A 12,717-nucleotide genomic window follows, 5' to 3' on the forward strand; every position below is an offset into this window, starting at 1 on the left:
TGGGTGCCTGACCCTGGTCTCTCTCTCTCTCTTAGGGTTAGTCTGATGGCCATTGGTGAACTGAAGGTTGGAGGGAGATGTGAGTGGGTCCTGTTTGGATGGCCAGCACAACCCACGCTCATCGTGCAATACCAGTTAGCTGAGCTCGGATTGCAGCTTTTTATGTTTTCTCAGCAAAATAAATTTATTATGATATATGTGGTCTTAATAAGCGTTTAGTTGTCGTGGGGTTAAAGAATCTTGGGCCTAACGTTATATTAGATAGCTTTTAACTTTGTGCTTATGTTCATGGATCACTCTCCAATAGTTCCAGTTTGGATATCAAATATAATGAAGATGGACACAATGTGCTGGAGTAACTCAGCGAGTCAGGCAGCATCTCTGGAGAAAAAGGATGGGTGACGTTTTGAGTCGGGGCCCTTCTTCAGACTGAAAGTAGAGTGGAAGGAACTGGAGGGAACAAAAGGCCAGAACAAATCAGGACAGGCAACAGACAACCGAGGAAGGGGGGAGCCCACAATGGCCCATTGTTGCCTGGGGAAGATGTGATATCGCAGGGGTACAAGGATAATGCATTGACTGCCAGTCTACCAGATTCAGTTTGTCAGCTCATCATTGTGATGGAGGAAGCAGTCATTGTATTACGTTTCTAGCTTCCGTTAATGTAGCTAAATGATACACAGACATAACCAGTTCACTATCGGTGTTCCTGAGCCACTCGCTCGACTCTATAACACAACCCTCTCCTGAGATAATCCAGACTCCCAGACATGCCAGCAGGAACTGAGGTGAGGAAAAACTTTTTCACCCAGAGTTGTGAATTTGTGGAATTCTCTGCCACAGAGGGCAGTGTAGGCCAATTCACTGGATGAATTTAAAGAAGTTGGATAGAGCTCTAGGGGCTAGTGGAATCAAGGGATATGGGGAGAAGGCAGGCACAGGTTGCTGATTGTGGATGATCAGCCATGATCACAATGGCGGTGCTGGCTCGAAGGGCCAAATGGCCTCTTCCTGCACCTATTTTCTATGTTTCTATCTCTTTGAGTGGGAAAGGGCTGCTCCAATGGTTTTCTCATCTGGCCCTGTTCTGTATCTTGAACAGCAGTTTTATTTAAACAGTGCTCTGAATCACGATGCTCTAAGTCCTTGCAGGATGGCAGTTTGCTTTTAGTGTGCAGTAATATGTTGTGATTGCAGTCCTTCCGGCAAATGATTCATGAATTGTGATAAGGATGTGATCCAACTATCTCAGCTTGGCGGCCTGTGTGTGGCACTAACAAAATCAGTGTTGCTCATGACTCGGGCAATAAACGGCCACTACATGAAGAAGGGTCTTGACCCGAAACGTCACCCATTCCTTCTCTCCCGAGATGCTGCCTGACCTGCTGAGTTACTCCAGCATTTTGTGAATAAAACGGCCACTACATGCAGATTACACAATAGTCCAATAATAATGCACAGGTTGGATAATAATATTTAGCTGCAGTTTCTTCTGCCCTGTTGCTGTGGAATCCAGCCCAGAATGAAGATGATAATTCATGTCTCCATCTCAGAAGCATTTTGAAAAGGGCATTAAGTTGTTCCAATGACATGATTTACATTTTGAATCAGCGCCACAGAATCAGCACGGAAACTGACCCTTCAGCCCCACTTGTCCATGCCAACCAAGGTGCCCCATCTAAACTAGTCCCATTTGCCTGCGTTTGGCCCATATTCCTGTAAACCTTTCCTCTCCATGTACCTGTCCAAGTGCCTTTTGAATGGTGTTACAGTACCTGCCTCCACTCAGTAATGTCTAAATTTGTCTTAATTAGTTGAGATCTAATTAGAGCTTGGAAGGGCCAGCATATTGGGGATTCCTTCTTCCATTGCCGCTTTCCGTTGTTTGCTGCGGCTTTGAGAAACACAGTCCCCAGTACTCCCCATGAAATGGACTCGTGTGGCAAGCTCTCTGGCTTCCTGAAACATCACTGTGTGGCTCCTGCAAGACCCTGTGGCACTGAGTGAATGGTCGAGGGCAAACGTGGAGGCTGTCAAATGGAAATCAATGGACACTTCTTCCAAACATCCATCATGGAGCATAGAACAGTGCAGCACAAGCACAAGGACAAGGCCCTTTGGCCCATGATGTCTGTGCTGAATGTGATGCCAAGACTATCATGGTGCCAACCACAAGCCTTGGCAGCATGTTCCAGGCACGCACTACCCTCTGTGTAGTAGTAGTAATTTTTTTTTAAACAAACAAATCTTGCCCGCACGTGTCCTTTAAACTTTACCCCTTTCACCTTAAAACTATGCCCTCTAGTATTTCCACCTTGGGATAAAGGTTCTGACTGTCTACCGTATCGATGCCTCTCATCGTTTTCTCTGCTTCCATCAGGTTTCCCTGCAACCTCTGGCATTCTAGAGAAAACAGTCCAAGTCTGTCCGACCTCCCTGTCGCTAATAGCCCACTAATCCAGGCAAAGGCTACTGTAAGAATGTCCCTTCCAGTTCTGTGACTGGCCTCGGGTGTTGAGGCTGGGCACTTGCTCGCTTTCTGCCACCATTGCTTGTGCTTCAAATACAAAGAGTGAGCTCTTGTGCTCGTTTAAACATTGGCTGCACTGCCGTCCCAAGATGAACAAACCGCAAGGGAGCGTATTTGTCGTGGTCTGAACATGCTTAGATACCTTATGTGACCATCTGTAAGAGTCCCTGTGGAGGCTGTATACAACCTTACCTTTTGTTGGAGCTCTGGTGATTAATATTTTAGTCCTGTCATGATGCAGAGCATTATTATAGTTTGGACAAACCAGGAACTGCAGATGCTGGTTGACAAAAAACCCCACCAAATGCTGGAGTAACTGACAGGGTCAGGTAGCATCTCCAGAGAAGGTATATATAAGAAAATAACTGCAGATGCTGGTACAAATCGAAGGTATTTATTCACAAAATGCTGGAGTAACTCAGCAGGTCAGGCAGCATCTCAGGAGAGAAGGAATGGGTGACGTTTCGGGTCGAGACCCTTCTTCAGACTGATTGTATTTTATTGGACCCGAGCATGTTTCATGCCATGTTTAGTTTTAGAGATACAGTGTGGAAACAGGCCCTTTGGCCCATCAAGTCCACGCCGACCAGCGATACTAGCACTGTCCTACACGCATTAGGGACAATTTACAATTGTAATGAAGCCAAATAACCCACAAACCTGTACCTCTTTGGAGTGTGGGAAGAAACCGGAGCGCTGGAGAAAACTCACGCAGGTCACAGGAGAACATACGAACTCCATACAGACAGCATTAGTCAGGATGGAACCCGGGTCTCTGGCACTGTAAGGCAGCAACTCTACCGCTGTGCCACCGTGCCGAGACATACCCGATACAGGGTACCGGTCAAACATCGTCACTTCATTTTCCAGCCACATGTTTATTGTATCAACACTTTTTTGATGATAAATATATAGACTGTTTAATGCTTTCAACTGGAAGAACTTCCAGACAGCGAGCCGTACATTTGTGTTTCTTTCAAACTTTCTTTTCATGCTTTCTGTTTGTCAGCAACAATGTCTGAAATGCAGTGCCTGCTCTTTATCTGAAGCCTGTTAAAACTATCCGACCATTGTGCCTTTCCTTGAATGACTCCCTCTGCTTTATATGTGTCTCCCTTTGCTCCTTACCTCTCTCTGTTTTTCCTCTGCATATTTCCGTGCAGTGGTACAGGAGACTGAACGCGAGGATGTAACAGTTACATCAGAAGTGCAACCTCCAAAAGCTGCTAAAAAATCCAAGCCCTCAGCTGCGGGCTCACAATCTGCTGGCATCAAGAAGGAGAAAAAGGGCAAACAGAAAGGTCAGCCTGCTGCATGCAGACCAGTGTGGAGAAGCATGCCTGGTGGTGGTGGTGGAGAGACCGACTGGGCGGGCTTCCTGTAATTAATGTTGTCTGCTGTTGTGGACTGGGCAATGAGTAGAATTGCTGTTAGTGCACACACTTAGACCTGTGCAATCCTCCTGGTTTCAGTGCAGGATTTGTGCAACATGATGCGAGACAATCCACCGATGCCAAGGGAGGGGGGGGGGGGGACATGCATGATGGAGTTCACCTGCCTGTGTGAAAACGTTGTAACTTGTGAAATATTACGCACTGCTAAAAGAAACGAACCTCCTGCTACACAATTGTGAAGCTTGCATTCACAATCTCATCCTTCGATTGCCTGTTTTGGCATTGATTTTTATCTGCTTGGTTAAAACCCTCATGGTTCAGTTACTGATGGCATAGTTCTAGATTTTGCCAAATGGGGAAAATAAACGTCGTTCTTGATGGTTTTTATTTGGAATGGTAAAGTTGTGGAGTAAGGTTCTTGGTTAGGTAGTTGAGGGCAAAAACCATTGGCTTCAGTCAAGAAGATGATTAGATTTTGTGATAAGACAATTATAGCACATTCAGAGTGAACTTTGATAAGCCATCAGGACATTTGTAATCTTTGACATTTCTGTTCTTTAGATTATCATGTTTCTAAATATGACCTGAAACTGCCTCTCTGCGACAATAGACAATAGGTGCAGGAGGAGGCCATTCGGCCCTTCGAGCCAGCACCGCCATTCAATGTGATCATGGCTGATCATTCTCAATCAGTACCCCGTTCCTGCCTTCTCCCCATACCCCCTGACTCCACTATCCTTAAGAGCTTTATCTAGCTCTCTCTTGAAAGTGTTCAGAGAACTGGCCACTGCCATGGACACCATGGCTACGTTTGGCCAGAGGGGGATCGGGGTGGTGTCGTGGTTGGGCAGCAAGCAAACCTTGGCCCGTTCAGGGAACAAACTGTGAAGAAGCCTCTTGACCTTTAAGGTGAAGGGGAAAAGATTTAACAGGAATCTGAAGGGTAACTTTTTCACACAATGGGTGGTGGGTGCATGGAACAAGCTGCCAGAGGAGGTATAAGAAAATAACTGCAGATGCTGGTACAAATCGATTTATTCACAAAATGCTGGAGTAACTCAGCAGGTCAGGCAGCATCTCGGGAGAGAAGGAATGGGTGACGTTTCGGGTCGAGACCATTCTTCAGAGGAGGTAGTTGAGGCTGGGATTATCCCGACGTTTAAGAAACAGTTAGACAGGTATATGGATAAGTAGGGAAAAAAACCTGCAGATGCAGGTTTAAATCGAAGGTAGGCACAAAAGGCTGGAGTAACTCAGCGGGTCAGGCAGCATCTCGGGAGAGAAGGAATGGGTGACGTTTCGGGTCAAGACCCTTCATCAGTCTGAAACGTCACCCATTCCTTCTCTCCCGAGATGCTGCCTGACCCACTGAGTTACTCCAGCTTTTTGTGTCTACCTTTAGGTATATGGATAATGCAGGTTTGGAGAGATATTGGCCAAACGCAGGCAGGTGGGACAAGTGTAGCTGGGATATGTTGGTCGGTGTGGGCAAGTTGGGCCGAAAGGCCTGTTTCCACTCTGTATCACTCTATGACTCTATGAGCCAAAACGTCACCAACCCTTTTTTCTCCAGAGATGCTGCCTGACCCGCTGAGTTACTCCAGCACTTTGTGTCTATCTTGTGTATAAACCAGCATCTGGAGCTGCTTTTGATAACAAACTGCGTGTTGTCTCGGTGAGCTGTTGCTGGGTTTTGTCTGGACACAACTAATAAATCTGTTGTGGTTTGTGGTTATCTGAACAAATCTCTTGACCAAGTGTAGGTCAAATCTTGAAAGGGATATTTGGCAGTGCATCTGGGGAGATTTGTTTGTGACTGCACTGCGCTACCATGTGTTCGTTGGTATAAGTGCGCCAGATTTATTATGCAAGAGACCCAGGAAACTGCAAATGCTGAATTCTTGAGGAAAACCCAAAGTGCTGTAGGAACTCAATGGGTCAGGCAGTATCTGTGGAAGGAATGGATAGACGATGTTTGTGGTCAAGCAAGTTGTTCAGAGTACAAAGAAGGGGTCTGGGAGGTGTACTGTTTGAGTCCTATTCTGTTGACTGCAGGATATCTTGCCTCTGGTCACCACCACTCTTTACTCTCTCCTCACTGCGGCGTACCGTGCGTGATCTTGCTTTCTCTGATCTAGTGCGCCCATGTAGAGAGTCCTCCTCATCATGGACACTTGGCGTTATATTCATGATGAGACGTGTTGCTCCACTCGTAGACTGCGCTGCTCCTTGCCGCCTTCCTTGCTGACTTGTAAACGGCAACACTTGCGCTAATGACACCTATACAGCACGGAAACGGGCCCTTCGGCCCAACTTACCCATGCCGACCAAGATGCCCATGTGAAGAAGGGTCTTGACCCGAATCGTCCCCCTTTTCTTCTCTCCAGAGATGCTGCCCGTCCCGCTGAGTTACTCCATCTTTTTGTGCCCATCTACACTAATCCCACCTGCCTGCATTTGGTTCTCATTCCTCTAAATCTGTTCTTTTGCTGTACGATCCTAGCTCCTGTTATATATTTCACACAGAGGGTGGTGGGTATGTGGAATGAACTGCCAGAGGAGTAGTTGAGGTAGGTAATATAACGGCATTTAAAAGGCATTTGGAGAGATACATGTCTAGAGAGACATGGGCCAGGAGCAGGCAGGTGGGACTAGTTTGGATGGAGCATCTTGGACGGCATGGATGAGTTGGGCCGAAGGGCCTGTTTCCATGCTGTATGACTATGTGATCCAGTACAGCAACAATGCTAAACATTTTACAATCGGTTTATATATTTAAAACGTTTAATTATTTCTTGATTTTTTTCCCCATGCAGAGGTAGATGCTAAGAGGATCTTGCGTTCTATCATATTTACCAAATATTGCAGCACATTCCATTTCTAATCTGCTTCCGGTCTCGATTTTGCCAGGCTTTCCTTAAGTTGCTGTCACACGAGACACGCTCACAATGGAACCACTTTTATTATCAGTGTGAAGAACTGTCTTCTTTGTACCTCGGGGGGGCCAGTGTTTCTGCAGCCATCGGTCGTCAATCGGATCCCAGTAGGGTGGCAACATCCTCGCTCTGCAGAAACATGGAGAGGTGACGCTGTGGGTCAGGTCACTACGGGTCAGGACACCAAACATCACCTATCCATGTTGGGATTTAGAAGATTGAGGGGGGATCTTATAGAAACGTACTAATTTCTTAAGGGTTGGACAGGCTAGATGCAGGAAGATTGTTCCCGATGTTGGGGAAGTCCAGAACAAGGGGGTCACAGTTTAAGGATAAGGGGGAAGTCTTTCAGGACCGAGATGAGAACGTTTTTTTTCACACAGAGTGGTGAATCTGTGGAATTCTCTGCCACAGAGGGTAGTTGAGGCCAGTTCATTGGCTATATTTAAGAGGGAGTTAGATGTGGCCCTTGTGGCTAAAGGGATCAGGGGGTATGGAGAGAAGGCAGGTACGGGATACTGAGTTGGATGATCAGCCATGATCATATTGAATGGCGGTGCAGGCTCGAAGGGCCGAATGGCCTACTCCTGCACCTATTTTCTATGTTTCTATGTTCTGCAGTGATGCTGCAATACCCGTTGAGTTACTCCAGCACTTTGTGTCCTTTTGTGTGAACCAGCACTAAGCAGTTGCTTGCTGCTCCAGGGCGTGTAGACTGGTGCATTGACTCGTATCTGACATCGTTTCTTCTTGGCCGGTGTGGACAAGTTGGTCCAAAGTGCCTCCTTCCCTGCTGTGTGACTCTCACTGGGATCATGGCTACTTCACCAAACCTGCCACACTAGAACTCGACTCTATACTGATATTCAGAGAGCAGATAAAACATCTCCACTCCCCTCCTTCACCAAACTGGCAGAATATACGCTGTAAATTATATGCTCCCAAACAGCTAATTAAGTTTAATTTCCTTACTCATTATAGCAGCAGAGAATGAATTTCATTTTTAACCTACGTTTGCCCATCTGAAAGTGACATTTTAATTAATTTCCAGTCTTAATCTGTGCTACACTAATTTTTATTTGCACGAATTCGGCCTGTCAGCTGTTATCATTAATGTTATATACACTGGGATGACGGCAATTTAAAAGGAACAAGTTATCAGTTAAAAAAAATTGATGATACAAAAGAAACATTTAAACTTTTTTTTTTGCAAGCATCTAACAGCCCAGAAATGTTTCAAAAGCTGAACAGATGACCCTCCCCTCCCCTCCCCTCCCCTCCCCTCCCCTCCCCTGGATAAGGTGAGCCGAAGGGCCTGCTCTGTGCTGTACGATTCTTCTCTGTGACCTGAGAGTGAATGGGTGGTTGATGGCTAGCATAGACTCAGTGGGCTGAAGGGCAGTATCTTCCATGATGTTCTCTTTTAGTGTGAATAATCAAATGGTTTGGTGAACCTAGGGAAATGTAAAAGTCTGTCGTTTCATTTGAGTAGTGGCCCGTTTTCCTTCAATACTCTTTCAGTCACCATATCTCTCTGTGTGTCATCTTCCACACTCAAAGTTAAAAACAAACTGCTGGAAGAACTCATAGTATAAGAAGAAGAAAACTCAGCGGGTCAGGCAGCCTCTGTGGAGGGAAACTCAATGTCGTGCTTCAAGTCATTGGTCCTTCATCAGACTTGAGCACTGGCCAGAAATGTCCTCTCACTACAGATGCTGCCTGACGTGTCTCCGTCCTTTGCTGGTTTATGAGGCACAAGAGATTGCAGATGCTGGAATCAGTTGGTCAGGCAGCATCTGTGAAGGCAGAGGGATGGTCAACGTTTCAGGAGACCTGCAGTTAGTTTGTATTTGCAGTGCCTGCGAATCCACTGTACCCAGGAATACCTTTGGAAAGACACAAAGTGCTGGAGTAACTCAACAGCATATCTGGAGAATGTGGATCGGTGACGTTTCAGGTCATGATCTGCCCAGCCCCTCTAGTTTTCTGCCCCCCACCCCCCTCACCTCCCATCAGTCTGAAGAAGGGTCCCGGTTTGAAAATCACCTGTCCATGTTCTCCAGAGATGCTGCCTGACCCGCTGAGTTACTCCAGCACTTTTGTGTCTTTCCTTGGCAAACCAGCACCTGCATTTCCTTGTTTCTACGTTCAGGGATATCCTTGGAATATGTCCATTGAAGGCCAGTTATAGAATGCTGTGCCATGAGGTTTTAGTCTGGACTCTCAATCTGAGACTGTGAATGCGGAGGCAGGTTCTGCTGAGATATGAATGCATTGCTTTGTCCGCCAGGGATCGATGGGCCGGCCGCCTTCCAGGACGATGTGCAGGAGGTTGGGGGTCAGGTCCAGATTCTGACTGTGGGTCAGTCGAGCAACGAGGAGGGGGATGGAGACCCGGCTGCCAGTGGGCAGCAGGCACCCAGGCAGGACCTCCGTACAACCATGCAGATGAAAGGTGAGGCTCGGTGTTCTGCTCCCCACAAAACAGGCCGCCAGAGGCTCTGACTGTGCTGAAATACATTAATCCCCCCTCACCCCCCCTCCCCCCCCCCCCTCCCGAGTGGAAAAGCACCCGTTGTGTGAATCTTGCACCTTGGGGTGGGGGCGGGAGGGGGTGTGGGAGGGAGAGGGGGTGGGGGAGGGAGAGGGGGTGTGGGAGGGAGGGGGTTGTGGGAGGGGGTGTGGGTGGGGAGAGGGGGTGTGGGAGGGAGGGGGTTGTGGGAGGGGGTGTGGGTGGGAAGAGGGGGTGTGGGAGGGAGAGGGGGTGGGGGAGGGAGAGGGGGTGTGGGAGGGGGTGTGGGTGGGGAGAGGGGGTGTGGGAGGGAGAGGGGGTGGGGGAGGGAGAGGGGGTGTGGGAGGGGGTGTGGGTGGGGAGAGGGGGTGTGGGAGGGAGGGGGGTGTGGGAGGGAGGGGGTTGTGGGAGGGGGTGTGGGTGGGGAGGGGTGTGGGAGGGAGAGGGGGTGGGGGAGGGGGTGTGGGTGGGAAGAGGGGGTGTGGGAGGGAGGGGGTTGTGGGAGGGGGTGTGGGTGGGAAGAGGGGGTGTGGGAGGGAGAGGGGGTGGGGGAGGGAGAGGGGGTGTGGGAGGGGGTGTGGGTGGGGAGAGGGGGTGTGGGAGGGAGAGGGGGTGGGGGAGGGAGAGGGGGTGTGGGAGGGGGTGTGGGTGGGGAGAGGGGGTGTGGGAGGGAGGGGGTTGTGGGAGGGGGTTGTGGGAGGGGAGGGGTGTGGGAGAGAGAGGGGGTGGGGGAGGGGGTGTGGGTGGGAAGAGGGGGTGTGGGAGGGAGAGGGGGTGTGGGAGGGAGAGGGGGTGGGGGAGGGAGAGGGGGTGTGGGAGGGGGTGTGGGTGGGGAGAGCGGGTGTGGGAGGGAGGGGGTTGTGGGAGGGGGTGTGGGTGGGGAGGGGAGTGGGTGAAGGGGAGGGGAGGGACTTTTGATGGGAATGTTTAGTTTAATTTAGCTTATTGTCACGTGTACTGAGGTACAGTGAAAAGCTTTTATAGACAATAGACAATAGGTGCAGGAGTAGGCCATTCGGCCCTTCGAGCCAGCACCGCCATTCAAAGTGATCATGGCTGATCATTCTCAATCAGTACCCCGTTCCTGCCCTCTCCCCATACCCCCTGACTCCGCTATCTTTAAGAGCTCTATCTCGCTCTCTCTTGAAAGCATCCAGAGAATTAGCCTCCACTGCCTTCTGAGGCAGAGAATTCCACAGATTCACAACTCTGAAAAAGTTTTTCCTCATCTCCGTTCTAAATGGCCTACCCCTTATTCTTAAACTGTGGCCCCTGGTTCTGGACTCCCCCAACATTGGGAACATGTTTCCTGCCTCTAACGTGTCCAACCCCTTAATAATCTTATGTTTCAATAAGATCCCCACTCATCCTTCTAAATTCCAGTCTATACAAGCCTAGTCGCTCCAGCCTTTCAACATATGACAGTCCCGCCATTCCGGGAATTAACCTCGTGAACCTTGCACACCCTCAATAGCAAGAATGTCCTTCCTCAAATTTTGTTGCGTGCAATCCAGTCAGCGGAAAGACAATACATGATGATAATCGAGCCATTACAGTGTATAGATATATGATAAGGGAATGATGTTTAGTGCAAGGTAAATCCAGCAAAGTCCACCAAGGATAGTCCCAGGGTCACCAATGAGGTAGATAGTAGTTCAGCACTGCTCTCTGGTTGTGGTGGGATGATTCAGTTGCCTGATAAACAGCTGGGAAGAAACTGTCCCTGAATCTGGAGGTGCACGTTTTCACACTTCGATACCCTTTGCCTCATGGGAGAGGGGAGACGAGGGAGTGGCCAGGGTGCGACTCGTCCTTGATTATGCTGCTGGCCTTGCCGAGGCAGTGTGAGGTGTAGATGGAGTCAATGGAAGGGAGGTTGGGTGGTGCGATGGTCTGGGCTGCGTCCACAATTCCCTGCAGTGTGGGAAGGATACAATGGGATTTGTGTGGAATTATCATATCATATCATATATATACAGCCGGAAACAGGCCTTTTCGGCCCACCAAGTCCGTGCCGCCCAGCGATCCCCGTACATTAACACTATCCTACACCCACTAGGGACAATTTTTTTAAACATTTACCCAGCCAATTAACCTACATACCTGTACGTCTTTGGAGTGTGGGAGGAAACCGAAGATCTCGGAGAAAACCCACGCAGGTCACGGGGAGGATGTACAAACTCCTTACAGTACAGCACCCGTAGTCAGGATCGAACCTGAGTCTCCGGCGCTGCGTTCACTGTAAAGCAGCAACTCTACCGCTGCGCTACCGTGCCGCTGTGACATACATGGGTGTGGGTACAGACTTGGCGGGCTGAAGGGGCTGATTGTGTTGTGCCCGGGCAGGGTACACGGTTTAAAGTGTGGGCGTGAGTGTGGTTGGGGTCGTGCGTCTGGTGCTGGGCGTGCGTGCGTTTAACGGGCTCTCTCTCTGGGCCAGGCATCTCCAGCAGCATGAACTTTGACGAGGAGGAGGATGAGGAGGATGAGGTTAGTTCCAGCTCGTCCCAGGTGAATGGCAACACCCGGCCCGGCTCGGCCTCCAGCAAGAAGTCCAACAAGGTGGGTGCGGAGATCATCTGGCCCTTGTTCACCACTTACTGACTGGGAGGAGCAACATTCCACTCCCGTCTCCAAGCTTGATTTCAACCTCTGCATTATGTTGATGGTGGAAACAGACAACTGCAGATGCTGGTTTACACAAAAGGACACAAAGTGCTGGAGTGATTCAGCTGGTCGGACAGCAGCTGTGGAGAACATGGAGAGGTGACGTTTCGGGTCGGGATCCTACCGAAGGTGGTCTGAAGAAGGAAGGGTCCTGACCCGAAACGTCACCTCTCCACGTCCTCCACAGATGCTGCCTGAGCCGCAGTCACTCCAGCACTTTGTGTTTGTTTAAGTTAATTTGGTAGCATGTTTTGCCATATCTTCATTATACACAATAAATGCCTTTTACTGAACCCCTTGAACGTTTTTGGGGAGTGAAGCCATTTAGCTTCTTCCTTTCCGATCACTCGAGCCTGGCAGGAAGGTTGGCACATGGAAGGTTGATTAAGAAGGTTAAATCGTTGGGTATTAATAGTGAGGTTGCAAGATGGATTCAACAATGGCTGAATGGGAGATACCAGAGGGTAATGGTTGACAACTGTATGTCAGGTTGGAGGCCAGTGTCTAGTGGAGTACCCCAAGGATCTGTGTTGGGTCCGCTGTTGTTTGTCATTTACATTAATGATCTGGATGATGGTGTGGCAAATTGGATTAGTAAGTATGCAGATGATACTAAGATAGGTGGTGTAGTTAATAATGAAGTAGATTTTCAAAGTCTACAGAGAGACTTGGGCCTTT

General features: G+C 49.0%; 1 protein-coding gene across 5 annotated transcripts in view; it reads left to right on the top strand.

Moving 5' to 3' along the window:
* Positions 1–12,717, top strand: part of tub (TUB bipartite transcription factor) — a 164,937-nt gene that overhangs the window by 131,586 nt on the left and 20,634 nt on the right. For 3 of the 5 annotated variants that reach the window (XM_078414983.1, XM_078414984.1, XM_078414985.1), the window contains exons 4-6: positions 3,694–3,831; positions 9,151–9,315; positions 11,813–11,934. In XM_078414983.1, coding sequence (XP_078271109.1) covers positions 3,694–3,831; positions 9,151–9,315; positions 11,813–11,934 — 425 coding nt within the window. The remainder of the gene's footprint in view (positions 1–3,693; positions 3,832–9,150; positions 9,316–11,812; positions 11,935–12,717) is intronic. The other 2 variants (XM_078414986.1, XM_078414988.1) reach the window with 1 other exon arrangement.

This window comes from Rhinoraja longicauda, chromosome 18, assembly GCF_053455715.1.
Source record: "Rhinoraja longicauda isolate Sanriku21f chromosome 18, sRhiLon1.1, whole genome shotgun sequence".
NCBI classification, from domain to species: domain Eukaryota; kingdom Metazoa; phylum Chordata; class Chondrichthyes; order Rajiformes; family Arhynchobatidae; genus Rhinoraja; species Rhinoraja longicauda.